The sequence below is a fragment of the Pangasianodon hypophthalmus genome, chromosome 12 (genome assembly GCF_027358585.1).
Source record: "Pangasianodon hypophthalmus isolate fPanHyp1 chromosome 12, fPanHyp1.pri, whole genome shotgun sequence".
NCBI classification, from domain to species: Eukaryota; Metazoa; Chordata; class Actinopteri; order Siluriformes; family Pangasiidae; genus Pangasianodon; species Pangasianodon hypophthalmus.
The window spans coordinates 23873596-23888781 of NC_069721.1; the positions used below are offsets into that span (position 1 = coordinate 23873596).

At 38.4% G+C, this 15186-nt stretch overlaps 1 protein-coding gene across 1 annotated transcript in view; it reads right to left on the reverse strand.

Annotated features, from left to right (window-relative positions):
• The window catches only part of mpp7a (MAGUK p55 scaffold protein 7a), a 126183-nt gene that overhangs the window by 83503 nt on the left and 27494 nt on the right, over positions 1 to 15186 (reverse strand). Inside the window, exon 2 of the mRNA XM_034309481.2 lies at positions 11969 to 12126. Coding sequence (XP_034165372.1) covers positions 11969 to 12005 — 37 coding nt within the window. The 5' untranslated portion in view covers positions 12006 to 12126. The remainder of the gene's footprint in view (positions 1 to 11968; positions 12127 to 15186) is intronic.

Here is a 15186-nt window from a genome sequence, read left to right on the forward strand (position 1 = left end):
ACACTGATTTCCCTTTATTAAAATACTGTAATACATTTTAGACGAAAGTAAACTGCATACTGTAGAATGTAGTGTGCTGTAGGCTATTCATTTTAGCTACTATACTTTTTTTTTTATACTTTTTTCATCAGAACTAAAAACACTGGATGGACAGTAGACACCCACAAAAGACAAACTGCAAGCGACAAAAGTGACTTGTCATTAGTGTAAACACATCTCCAAGGCACTGGTTCAAATCCGGTTTGAAAGATGATGTGCTTTCCATTGTAAACTGGAAAAATATATATATTTACACGCTACTGTTAATATTGTATTGTAGTCCTTTCTTTATTTTTTTTAAATATATGTAGAAATCAATTTATTCTTATTTAATGTATGTGACATAGAAGGTACACTGAACCTTGTCGTAGGTATTTGTAATGTTAAAAAACAAAACTGCGCTCGTATGTAGCCCCGCCCACAAATGAGTTTTATTCAGAAAGTATGTTCTGATGGAAAAATTCACGCATGAAAAATTTCAACCCAAAAACCAATCTATATGGTTTGGATTCCACTTCAAAGGGAGTTAATGCACTAAAAATAATCACGTTTGACCTAAAGGGTACTAAAGAGTACTTATTAATTAGCGTAAGAAGTACTGTAATCACTGTGCAGAACCCGAACAGAGGGAGAGTTCATGTCCAAGAGTAGACCACTGACCTGTTCCAGACTCTACCTCACTTCCTCCTTTTGTCTCACTACTTCCTGTTTTTCCAGGAACTCAGAACTGGAGCTGTGAAAAAATTCCCTGAAGTTTTATTACACGACTGTCTGATGTTCTCTCTCACACACACTCTCAGCACTTTCCCTAATTTCCGATACAATACTGTGTGCAGGTTTGTTTACAGTAGGGTTGTCACGGTAACCTATTTCTCCACTCTGCTCTCAAGCTCGTCCACCACTTCAAAAGCTGAGGAATAAATATAAAGTTTATAAAGTTTTTTTTTTTAATCTCTATAGCACTGTCTTTAAAATATAAAAATAAAAACAGGAGTGTGTGTGTACATGGCATCTCGGAGCAGACTGCAGCCTGGTCAACATCCGCTCTGTGTATTCACAAATCCTATAATAAACCGTGTGTGTGTGTGTGTGTGTGTGTGTGTGTGTGTGGGGGTGGATCTGCCGGCTGAGTTCACACTGAGCCACGGTAAAGTATGCGCTGTTACACAGAGCGCTTTGCTTTCACACGCCTCCGCTTCCCAACGTCCTGGAGAAAATAACAGAGCTGTGTAGACTTCAATAACACTGCTACTGTGGAACAAACCAGATGAGCAGAGAAACCCGGAGTTCACAATCATACAAACACGAGTCAGCAGAGCACGGAGATCGTAATCCTACCAACACTGGAGCACGGCTGTAATTACACACACTGCTGAAGTGCACGAGCTCCAAACAGCGTTTGCAAAAAAAAAACAAGACAGCTGTCAAGGAAGAAACTAACGCATTGTGCACAGTAAGATATCAACAATGCAGATTTGTAAAATAAAGTTTTCGTTTCACACTAAAGTGAAGAAACAATACGAAGACGCCTATACTGATCATCTGTTTTACTAGTCTTGAAGTGATCACATGACAATCACGGGCCAATCACAGGCAACAGACGCAGGAGTTTATGGAAAAAACATTGATAATGATTTTTTTTTTTTAACTGAATGTTTTAAATATAGCTATACAACAGTGCTATTGAATCCTGGACTGTGATTGGTCAGCAGGTGTTGATTAATTCTCTATAACAGCAGCTCTGACAATAGTGCAGCTGCAAATCACAGGTTTATATTAATGAGCTCGTTCTGTTAGCGTTTCCATAGTAACAGCTCGTTCACAGGGACTTGTACAGCGTACGCTCCACATAAAAAGACGTATGTAATCGTTGATCTGTGAAGAGATGTTTATTTAGCATTTATGGAAGGAGTCTCCAGTGTCAGCGCTTTGTAAAAGTCAGAGGTAAAGCTGTAACTTTAAGTTTTCCGATTTCTTCAGGACAGAGGCGTTTATTCTTTGCAGTTTCTCTGTAACATGATAAGCTGCAGTACTTTTGGTCTTATTATCTTCAAAAGAGAAAAAAGAGAGGCCGGTGAGGGAACAGCTGTTTATAGCTGCTATAACGTAAGTGAGAACAGGAACTAACATGTTTTCGTGGACGATCCACAACATTAAATGTAACAATAAAATACTAACCCCTAAAATAATTCATAAATATATTACTTTCCAGCTGTTCATAGACGTCGACTTTCAAAGACCTCTACAGAAGTTTCAAACTTAGTCAAGAAGACGAGTTTATGGAGCTCTAAATAATTAATCAAAAAGAATTAAATAAAATAAAGCCATTTCACTGTGGAGGAAAAGCACACACTCTTACACACACACATTGCTCTGATTTTATTCCTTTCTCCAGCTCAATATTTATGTTTCCTGATTCAAACTGACTCTGGACTTGACTATTCATGGCGAACTTCTTACGAGTTTGAGCCAGGTTGAGCTTTTCATGTCTTAAATATGATGTATTTTTGTGTATTTATGTTGTCACAGACCTTAATGAGGCCTTTTCACATGAATGAACTAGACCATTTTTAATCTCGCTAATAAAGAGAGCTGCTGATTTTGACTCAGTTGCTGTAATATTTACGTTGCACTGAACAGGAAAAGAGAACTCATTGATCACAGAATTATGTTTTGTAGATTCGTTTTTCCAGCCAAAAACCAGAGGGGGGTGTAAACTTTTGCACTTGACTATACAGAAATAAAAACACAACTATGTCTGATTACACAGCGTATACAAAAAAAAAAAAAACTTATAGTACAGCTACAAGTACAGTACATATGCACGTTAGGTTACACTTACACTCACACACACACACACACACACACACACACACACACACACACACACACACACACACTCTTTTGGCAGTTCAAGTCAGTGATGGGGTTTTATCCCCTACACCAACCCCACAATTCTCTGTTCTCAACTCCAGCTCATGAACCACATCAGAGCTGCAGCCCAGAATATCCCACATCCACAGGCTTTGGACTAAACCTTCTAATAACACATGTACGCACGCACGCACACACACACACACACACACACACACACACACTTCAACAAGGCTGATACAAGGGGCAGCACAAGACTGGACAATTATCTATCAATTATTCGGAACAAACTATACACACACTCTCTCACTTACCGTTTTAAATCGACTGAAATTAGACTGGATTCCACGTAGAACCTATTTAGGAGCCTATGAACACTTAATGATCCAGAAAACATTTTTCTAAGAGTGCACCAAGTGCCAAGACAGTTTATCTGAAAGTTAAACACCTGCCAGGCTCTAGGTACTATGCAGAATTTCAGAAGTTCATTTCATTTTTTTTTTTTTTTTTTTTTACCATCTACAAAATACCACATCAAACAGAGTGTTCATTTTTCACACACTAAATCTAAACACACACTTCATCACACACTCTCAGAAATGAAGGTTTTCCTTGTAGCTGGGGTCATACCATCAAGGGGACATGTTGGAGCTTTAGTGTGGAGCTTTGACCTGGAATTGTGAATATAGCATATCTTTAAAAATAATTAAAGATACATAATAGGACCTTCAGAACCACTGATTTACATTTAAAGCTTGAGCACACACACACACACACACACACGCCTAGAGGCAATGTAGTACAGCCTATCCACCTATCTGCATATTTTTGGACAGTGGGAGGAAACCGGAGAACCCAGAGGAAACCCACATGAGGAGAACATGTGAAACTTCACCCAGACAGTAACCTGAGCTCAGGATCAAACCGAGAACCCTGGAGACAACAACGCTACCTGCTTCACCACCACGCCAGCCCTTTACTTAACCATTTCAGAAGCCCTTTTCTAAGAGCTGATGCATTAACACTAGGTAAGTGTGCAGTACAAACGTTATTCTTAGCACCAAGAACCCATCGGACTTAACATTTTCGTTCCTTAAGAGTTCATTTCCTGGATAATGAAAAGTTCACAGCCTCTTAAAGGGTTTTATTTGGAATCCTTTACGATAGGGCCGGTCGCTTGTAGGTTCTACACAGAACCTTGACGCGTTCCCCCAGAGAGGCGACTTATGAACCCTGACAGATTAGAAACAAAATTAGAAAAAAGACTTTGCTGAAAAACATCTAAAGGCATCTAAAGTAATTTAATGAGCACTAACGGCTCTGCAGAGGACCACAGGATAAAAATATACATGATGTTCATTTGGGACATTCTTATTTATTTTATTTATTTTATTAATGAATTTTGAAACAGAGAAACAGCAGGGGCTTCTTCAGTGGCTCGTACATGAGCATGTGGGATGAAGACATGAACGTTGCAGGAGCCAAACAAAGTGTGCTGAGGGTTTCTAAGAGATAGAAAGATGCCTGTGTTTTCACCCGATTGGTAATTCTGTGAAAAAAGGGAGCATGTCAATCACACAAGGGGGCGGGGCTAAACACAACAACGTGCATTCGGAGCATAACAAGTCCACTTTCTAAACCATTCCAGAAAACGATTAAAACCGAATCCTTTTATTTAGCTTTAGATCACAATCTTTTTATTTCAGTTCTTATGCAGATGGACTTCTCAGATGTGGAAATGCCTTAATAAAGTACAGACGCACACGCAACCTGTTTAGAGCCGTGTGTATTTTGGACAGAGGTTGCTATCATTATCCCTCTGAATGAGAGACGTAAAAATATAACGCAAATAAATTAAATTCCTTCTCTCCGTCTCTCTCTGCATTTCCTCCACTCTGCATTCGGTCAAATAAAGTGGAAATTTTCATTCTGATGTAACTGGAAAGAGGGAGATTTTCCAGTGGCAACAAATCCTTATATTACACTTCTGTATTCCTGAGGGAGGGAGGGAGAGAGGGAGAGAGAGAGAGAGAGAGAGAGGGGAGGGAGACAGAGAGAGGGAGAGATGGATGGAGAGAGAGAGAGAGAGAGAAGGAGGAAGGGAGACAAACTGCTGGAAATCAATAAATTCCTCCTGAAGTACATGTCACTGCTAACATTCCTCCTCTTTCTCCATCATTCCCTCGTTCTGTCCCCGGATCCCAGATGCTCTGAATTCTTTTCATCGCAATGGAAAAATTTAGGCTACTGTCAGCCGAGAAGAAATTGAATCCGGCCGTTCCTGTCGTATCCCTCTCTCCGGCCGTTCCTCTCGTATCCCTCGCTCGGGGGACGAGTCTGCTGTCCAACATGGACAATAAACATCCTGCAGCTCATCACCTCATCATAGGTCTCATTACAGAGAACACCAACCACACACCTGTTTCACAACTACATGGATGGACACTGCGTGCACACACACACACACACACACACACACATACACATACATACACACACACATACATACACACACACACACGGACTGCAAATAGTTTATCTGGTAAAGAACTTGTCCTCAAAGCTTTCCATATGTCTTCTTTCTGTTTCTCTCCCTTTCTGTCTCTCTCTGTCTCTCACTCACTCTGATTCTCTCCCTTTTTGTCTCATTCACTGTCTCTCTATGTATGTTTTTGTCTCTCTCTCTCTGTCTGTCTCACTCTTTGCCATCCTCTCTCTTTTTTCTGTTTGTCTGTCTTTCTCTCTCCATATCTTTCTGTCTGTTGCTCTTGCTCTTCCTCTCTCTTTTTGTCTGTTTCTCTTCTTCTGTCACTCTCTCTCTATCCCTCTGTGTTTATCTCTCTTGCTTTCTCTACCTTTTTCTGGCCTTCTCTCTCATACTTTCTGTCCCCATCTCTCTCTCTCTCTCTCTCTCTCCTTTCCCCACAGTGTCTATGTGAGCCCTTATCTTTTTAGTGATGTCGTGGGAGCGGTTATTGTGATTGGACAGGAGAGCAGGCTCAGAATAACACTGTAAACTTTAATATGGTTAATAAAATCCCAGCGGTGGAGGGAGATGGAGACGCTCGTGTCACAGGGCAGCTGATCACACTCGGAGCTGCCCTCGTGATCGTCCTGTTCAACAGCAGCAGCAGTGTGATGGACGTGAGGAATAAACCACTTGGTGATTTATGTATCAACTTCAGGGAGGTGTGATGAAGCAGAGATACTGTTACCACCACAAAGTTGATTACTTTCCACATCCTGAAGTGTTTTAATCCACTTATTATCTCAATTTTTATTACCAACGAGTAACCCTTTTCAGCCGCGCCCCTTCCCACATTTCGCTTAATTATGCGCAATGTGAAACCAAGCCACACGAAGCAAACCAAATGATTCGATTTCACTCACTCAAATGGAGTCACAGATGAGGAAGCTGCACTTGACTCATGACTCAACTCGGATTGCAGACTAAAAACTAACGAAACTGAAGCATGGATTAAAACATGAACAAAAAAAATTATTAATTAGAATTTTAGACTTTAATGCAGTAAAAAAAAAAAAAACTTTTCCCCAACCTTACCTGTGCAGCTTTGCTGGTTAATTTCATGTCTGTCATTTGACGTAATTTATTGTGGTTATTTTTATACCAAGGAGAACTACTAGACTAGACTATGGACATAGAAACATCTCTATCCTCATAACCATCTCTATCCTCATAACAAACACTGTATTCACTAAAAGTGGAACGATCTGATGATTTGGATCGACGCATCAATTTAAAAGGCAAAAACTGAAATGAATCGATGCAGCAATTATAAGTTTTCATTAGAAAAAAGGACAGACATCATCATTCACTTTCTTTTTTTTTTTTTTTTTAATTGTATCACCTCAGTGGTATCATTAAATATCAAATCACTGCTGTTAGAATCGAAATCGAATCGTATCACATTCAGTCGAATCATTAACAAGACAAATTACTTGTTCACTTGGGAAATACAAGGTGCTACGACTATGCATGTGATATGCAAATTGAAAAAATTGTTCTGCCACCCTGACTCCGCCCCCTTCCCCTTACTCACTCTCAGATTAACCTCAGCCCGAGTATTTAACAGAACGTGTTTTTGCGTGGCGTTAGAAAACGAATCATAGGAATGTGAGGAACATCAGCGCAACCTTGCTTCCAACCCGGATCACCTCCAAACCACCGGCAGGAAACATAAGCGGCTTTAGGGATGACAGGAAATACATCAGCGTCATTCTATATACATACACACGCTCCTCCTTTCCTGGTGGTGTGAGCCAAAAAACGCAACCGAGTGCAATTAAAAACCATCAGAAAGCAAAACTCCAACTTAAACACCAGCATCTCAAACTATCCTGATGAGAGATGGAGATGAGCTGCTGGACACGGAGGAGAGAAAGACGGCAAGATGAAGCGTTTAAATAAGAAAGGGAAGAAGAAGGAAAAGAAAATAACGTGATGGCAGCTCTCCTTGATCAACGTTATGCTAGGTTTTGACAATTAAATCCCAATATCCTGCCATGTAGACAGAAGCCGTGTGTGTGTGTGTGTGTGTGTGTGTGTATACCATTTGTCACATCTGAAATATTATGATTAAAAATTATGAGCCCTATAAAAAAAAAAAAAAAAAAAAAAAAAAAAGACAGCTTAGAAAAACTGTAATTCTCAATATTGCCCTTCAACACATATGGCTAATTTCTTCAATTCAGTCTTCTCTTCACATTAGCTCCGCCCCCAGCGAGAATAAGTCTCTGCCCCTTTTCCAAAGATCACTCTACAATCCATCATTAATTCATTCATCTTCAGTAACCACTTTATCCTGGTCAACGGGGTGGGAAAGAGGCTGGAGTCATGCATAGCATAACAGTGTAGAGATCTTCTCTAATTTGCATATCATGCATATTCATAGATCCGTGGATTCGTTTTGATATTAAAGGATTAGAAAAGTCAGGAATTTTCAGTAGCTTCTTGGTTACAGTGTGATGTCTGAATGATGAAATTCCCTCAATTATGCAGATTATACATGTGTCGTCTTTGCTAACTGCAAGCACTATGCTAAATTCACATCTAAAACACCTATATATATAAAACTTATTTGGGGCGGAGCTACATACGAGCTCAGTTTGTGATGTCATAACTAAATAACCTCCCACGTCTTAGATAAGAAGTTGACGATTGGCAACCAGACTGCAGAACCTGCATGCTATGCCAAGTAGATAGTTGACCTGGATAATATTAACAAATTTAATAAAAAATTCGTGGTTGTTATGGTAACCTGTTTGGCTGCTGTTAAATAAATCGTGGAAAAAATAATGGATGCAAATCAAGACTCAGATACTGAAATCCCACCCAAAATGCATCCTAGTTGCCTAGAAGTTAGCAAGCCAGTCAGCTAAGTAGCTAGCTAACTGAACTGATTTGGGGCGGAGCTACAGACAAGCTCAGTTTGTGATGCCTAAATAAGGTCTCACTTCCTAGATAAGAAGTTGACAATGTGGTCCCTAGACACATTTTTTTGCAAAACCAGTAAGCTATGCTAGGTAGCTAGCTGACCTGGCTAATAGGCTAATATTAATGATGAGTAAAATCGTGGTCGCTATGGTAACAGGTATTCAATAAATCATGGAGGAATTGACTCGGATGAAAAATGACTCCAATGCCGAAATCCTACTCAAAACATAAGCTAGCTGACTAGCAGCTAGCAACCTAGATTGCTACGAGGCTAGTTGGGATGGCAGGATGACGTGTGTGGGCTTCTGCAAATTTGCATATTAATGAATATTCATAAAGCCTTGCATTTTTAATGCGATATTCCTAGAAAATTTCTGTAAATTACTGAAAATTAAAAACATTAAAATAATTTATTATTCTACACTGAATGACACGTTTATGGGTACTTTAAGAGTTCAAGCACTTATTTGAACTCTTTACAACATCCACAAACACACAAACACACACACACACACACACACACACACTGTATGCATGGTATGCTGTAGGCCCAATCCATCAGGCTGGCTGGTGGTTTGCTGAGCTTCCAGACTGTTCATTAAAGAGTGTGTGGAGAAAGCGAGAGAGGAGTGCGGTGAACGTGAGTCAACCGCACCACACGTCTCCCGGCAACCCAACACTCATCCGTCAGGCTTTTATATCCCTACTAGGTATTATTTTCTAATAGATCACCATCACTTATTAAACTGTACTTTCAGAAGAAGCTGAGGAAGAGGGGGAGTGGGAAGGAGGCCAGAGGAAGAAAGATGGGAACACAGTGTAGATCCTGGAGATGATTACTACATCCAACGTCCAGCTGAGGGCTTCAAAACACACACACACACACACACACAACACACAAAATACTGCTGAGTCTTATGATGACTTGCAGAGCAAAAGTTTAAGTATCTAAGGACTTTTAGGCGTCAAGGCCAAGGGTAACTCTGAAGGAGCTGGAGAGATCCACAGCTCAGATGGGAGAAACTGTTCACAGGACAACCACAACCTGGACATTCTACAACACTGGGATTTATGGAAGACTCGTATGAAATACAGTTCGCAGTTCTCCAAAAGGCTAGTCCAAAATTGATGAGACCAAAATTGTACTTTCTGCAAAAAAGCATTACGTTTGGCAGAAACCCAACGTTGCTCATCAACCCGAGAACTGTGAAGCGTGGTGGTGGTAGCATCATGTTGAGCGTTACCCTTGGCCTCTCGGTTGCTTCTCTGATTAATCCCCTCTTTACTCTCTCAGTGACTTTTGATGGACGTCGTTCTCTAGGCAGAGTCCTGGCTGTTTTTGCAGAACTTTGTCCCGGACTTGTTTTGATCGCTCCTTGGTCTTCATGATGCCGTTTGTTTAGGTATGTTCTCTAACAAACTCTGGGTTCTTGCACGAATAGGTGTATTTATATTGAGATCATGGCACACTTTAATCACACACAGGTTGACTCCATTCAACTAATTATGCAACTTCTAATGGTGTCTCATTGGCCAAGAACTAATTTACAGGTTTCACAGCAACAGGGTTAATAGTTATGCAATGAAAATCTTTAGTTTTTTTTTATTTTTTGCAAATTCTATAGATTTTTCGTTTATATCATGGGCTATTTTGCGTAGACAAAATATCCAATACCATGGGATTTAATCCCAATTAAGTCCATTTCAGTTTCAAAATGCAGAAAAGTTTAAGGGATGAATACTTACGCAAGGCAAGAGTATCTTTTATTTTACTCTATTTGTATATTTAACTCTTTATGCTACTTAACTGTTGAGCTACAATATGTATTAAAAGTGCTTTATAACTAATTGTTATTAATCTATTATTATTATTATGGAGACAGTTACATATATTTAAAAGTCTTAAGTGTCCATAAGAGTCCTTAAGTGTCTGTTCCACTGAATTACCACAGCCAATGGTATCGCTGAACATGACGCTACCACCACCATGCTTCCGCGTAGTGATGGTATTCACAGTGTTTGCTGTGTAGGGTTTCTGCTAAATGTAGCACTTTGTGCTTTTACAAATGAGCATTTTAATCAGCGTTATTATCTCATGTATCCGTGATTCGCATTTTGTGTTTTTGTTTATTTGTTTTTCTGTATACTTATGTTTTATACTGTACGTTCATACCTATGTACAGCTCTTTGGTCAATTTGCATATTTTTTATGCACTTATTTACTTGCTATACTCTACATATTTAATTTTTTTTTACCGCTTGAGCACTTCGAGCTACAACGTGCATGAACATCATTATTTAAAAGACTGCAGACAGTTACATGTATTTAAAAGAAGAGGTTGAGCCTGGAGATTTCCTTAATTGTCCACTCCATATAAAAATGTTCTAGATATTTCCACAAATAATCATTTGAAGACGGTCGCAGGATGACATTTTCAGACTCACTGTCAGAGACAGCATTTTTTTTATTCGGTAAAAAGAATCCGTGAGCATCTCCAGGCCTGGATTTTACATAATGAATCTTTAAAAGCGGATTCAGCCTGAGTGACAGAGAGACGGCCGTACTTATCGTACATGTTTTATTTGGAAAGAGGACGCAGGCCAATAATTGGCTGAAATGACCGTAATAGCAACTGATGGTCTGTATTTTCACTCTGTCTATACGAATTCTCACAACCGGTACGTCATCGCAGTGGCTATGAGGTCTGATTTCAAAAACACACACACGTGCATACACACATGCAAGCTCTTTCTTTATATTATTAAGAGATAAATGCAAAGTGCCTTTATTTCCATCTATTTATTTCCTGCATTAGATTTACCTCGGAAGTGGGAAGTCAGGACTCTGAATTATGTCATTGTCAACTTCCACGCGTTTGAGCTACAGAGTGGTGAAAAAAAAAACATGGCCGCTTCTATGTTTGTCTTTTATTAACGACAAGCTAACAAACTAAAGGGTCTGCACGTTGTCTGATCTAAATCAAATCATTACTACATACTGTACATTATATCTTATTTAAAAGTAATCTTATTTAAAAGTGCTATTTTGTTTACTTCCATTAATGTGAGCAGCCATGTTGATTTGACGTCACTTGCTGAACTCGGAGTCGAGGAGACCGCTCCGAGTTCCCGAGTAGGAATTCCAAGCTGAGGGAACGTTTTCTCTGGTTTACGAGTTACAACATTTAGTCAAATGCAGCATGTATACTGTTTCCTCTCGTTCCTTCATCACACTTTCAACAATTCAAGGTGCAATCTGTAATGTTTAAAAGCGTTTTTAAATCTGCAGCAATCATATCATTTCGAAGGGACTTTAGAACGATTCACAATATTTCCATTAAACTGGATCTGCTACTCTCTTTATCTCCATTTGCATTTTTCCAGCCCTGAAATTAGCTCCACCCCAAGCTAGAGCACAGCAGATCAATTCTGAGACATTTTCCTTTAACAGTAAATCATAGGACAAGTACATTTTCAGCAGAATTGTAATCGGGAATCGCTGCAGGATTAACCAACTCATGTTTTTATTTTTACTGAAGCCTTAGTTGAAGATCTGGTGGAACTTCAGTCGAATTGTGAGTTAAAGTTTGGTTACGGTACCTGTGTCAGGGCCCGGTCCTGTAGCGAGGGCTGGCATGGTCACGGTTAGCACGGCGAAACGCCCACTTCCTGTGGGGTGTCACTCTAATCAGGCAAGGGATTGGACAGCCACTTCCCCAGGAGGAAGCTGAAGACCCGGGGTTATGCCATGGACTAATCTGAGACACAGAGAGGGACAGACACACATCAGTGAACTGAACAGAGAAAATGATTCATTCTTACCAAACATCTCTATACAGAAATAAAGTCGAGTGCAAAAGTTTGTATCCCCTTAGGATGAAATGAGGATGGAAAGGAAATTTATACCATCTCGTTTCAATTATTACAAGCAACAAAAATAGTGAATGTTACATTAATGAAAAAACTCCTGAATGTCTCTGTTACACCTCAGCGCTGGTGAATTCTGGATTCTGATTGGTCGGAAAGTGTTGATTCATTTTCTCTAACAGCATCACAGGTTTATATTAACGCTCTGGCTCTAATACGTTATTGTTTCTATAGTAACGGCTCATTCACAGGGACGTGTACGGTGCGTTAATAATAAACAGATTTATTATTGAGGAGACGTTTATTTAACATTTATGGAAGGAGTCTCCAGTTTCAGCACTTTGTAACAGTCAGAGATAAAGCTGTAACTTGAAGTTTTCATGTTTATGCTTTGTTACTCGATAACATGACAAGCTCCGGGGATTTCTGTCTTAAAAAAGAGAGGCTGATGAGGGAATAAGTGTGTATATATCCGCTATAACGTAAGTGAGAACAGGAACTTGTGCTGCAGATAGTTACATTAAATATAACCATAAATGGATAAAAATGTACATGTCTTTTTTTTAATAAATAAGAAATTGTAATTGTTGGTAAATTGGAGGAATAAAACACTTCAGGAGATGCTGTTATAAGAAAATAATCCACTTTGAGGTGTAGTAATTCCTGTCATTTATTAGTTTCCTATTACAGCATGGCCCAGAGTGTTTTATTCCGTACGCAACACTTTGCTTTCACCTCCAACCTTTTTTATATTCTCTAAGCAACCTTCATTCGAACATTCGACATTCGAACCAGAGTAGATAAAAAGCTCAATTTAGAGATATATTTTACCATTTCTCTTTAAGAAAAAGCATTTTTCATTATTTTCAGGGAATTGTGTTTACGAAGAAGAAGGCAGCCATACTCAGGGGAAAAACTTGAAGAAATCAAAACTCATGCTTGTTGAAGATAAATTAAAAAAAAAAAAATGTAATTGGTTTATAATCCTCACTAAAAGCACGACATTAATAAAAAGTCCAGCTACGTGTGTAGAAATCGTCGCTCTGTGTTAAAAACCTGAGCTCTTGAGGTTGTAGTGAGCGAGCGGACCTCAGACATGTGCAGGAAGATGATGCAAGAGGTTTTGGATTTTGGAGCCGGACAGAGAGAGGGACTCGTTGGCCCAAAAACATTCCCAAATTAAATTCCATTTTTTTTCCATCCAGGGCCTCGAAGAGAGTGCCAGGGTCGGAGCTGCGGCATCGAGAGCACCTGACCGCTTTATATCGCCCTGAAGACCTATAACCATCGACCTGAAGGAACAAATGAAAAAACGGAGGGATGAAAAATGAAGGGGCCACATGTAGTCGACCGTCAGCCTTTCTGTATCTAACAGCCATGTGGAGAAAAGAGGGGGAAGAAAGAAAACACCTGACTGCAATAAAATAAGCTTCATTTCCACAGTCAGTGTCCTGCAGTGCTCGACTGCCCCCTGCTGGTCCACACACGCACACGCACACGCACGCACACACACACACACACACACACACACACACACACACACACACACACTCTTCAGATCTCACACGCTGACAGACACAACAAAACAACTCCAAATATTATTCCTGTAAGCTCTAGCATATCCATATCAGGATAAACTATATCACAATACACTTTTCCGAGATATCCATCATGATCTAACATTTTTAATAGCGAGGACAAAAGCTGATCCGAGATTAAAATTTTGCATTGAACTTTAAAATTGTACACATTTACTGTACAAACAAAAAACTCTAAAATGTGTTTTTATTTCTTTTAAGAATTTATCAAGACATTTAGAATTCATTATTATTTTTCTAAACTTAAATAAATTTATTTTTGTAGACATACAAATTGAATTTATTTTATTTATAAATGCAATGTTTTTTCTGGCAGTTGGTTCCCAAAACTAGAGATATCATGATCCATATCGAGTATCAGAATAATATACATCTATATTTGGATGTTTATTTACTTTAAATAAAAAGGTTAAAGGTTTGAAGCGTGCTTTCTCACCCATGAATCCCTCTACCTGAATCCTGAAATACATTTTTTAAACATATGCATGAGCTGAAATATAAATATAAGCAAATGTACATTAACAAGACATGAAAAAAAATTACGCAGCGTGTTTGATCGAATAGCAGGACATTTCTTTCTTTCTTTCTTTCTTTATTTGTTTAATAAAGGGTATAAACATAAAGCAGGTGATTAGATGCTAAAGTTTTAAATCCAAAATCGTAAAATATTAAAATTTTTACAGATTTGTTCCACCTGTTTCTCATTGTGAATTCGGTCACTTTTGTAGACAAAATTTTTTAAATACATATTACAAATTTTTATAAAAATATGATGATATTGGCATCTGAAAAAAAGTTTACTGTGACATCATTAATCACAATATCGATATTATATGATCATATCATCCAGCTACAACATGTAACACCCCAGTGTGTACACTACCAGTAGAGTATAATGCACATGATTCAGTTACACACACACACACACACACACACACACACACACACACACACTTCTTTGTACTGAAACCTATAAAAAAAAAAAATGCTCCTGAACTGAAACAGCACAGGATTTATTCAAAAATAAAAAAAATAAAAACTAAAATGTCTACTAAGTTAAATAAATAAATAAATAATAAATAAATAAACAAATAAATAAAATACAGCCCATCCCTACAAATGTGCTGACAAAGACAAAAAATAAATAAAATTTAAAATAAAATAAAAAAAACCAGATAAATAAATGCCCTATTTCTATGACCATAAATAATGAAGTTTAAAAATACCAATAAAATGAAATAAAATAAAATGAAGAAATGTAAATATTCATTTTAAACATGCAAATAAACTAATAAACAAAATACAATTTAAAAAATAAAAGAAATGAATTAATAAATGAATGAACAAACAAAC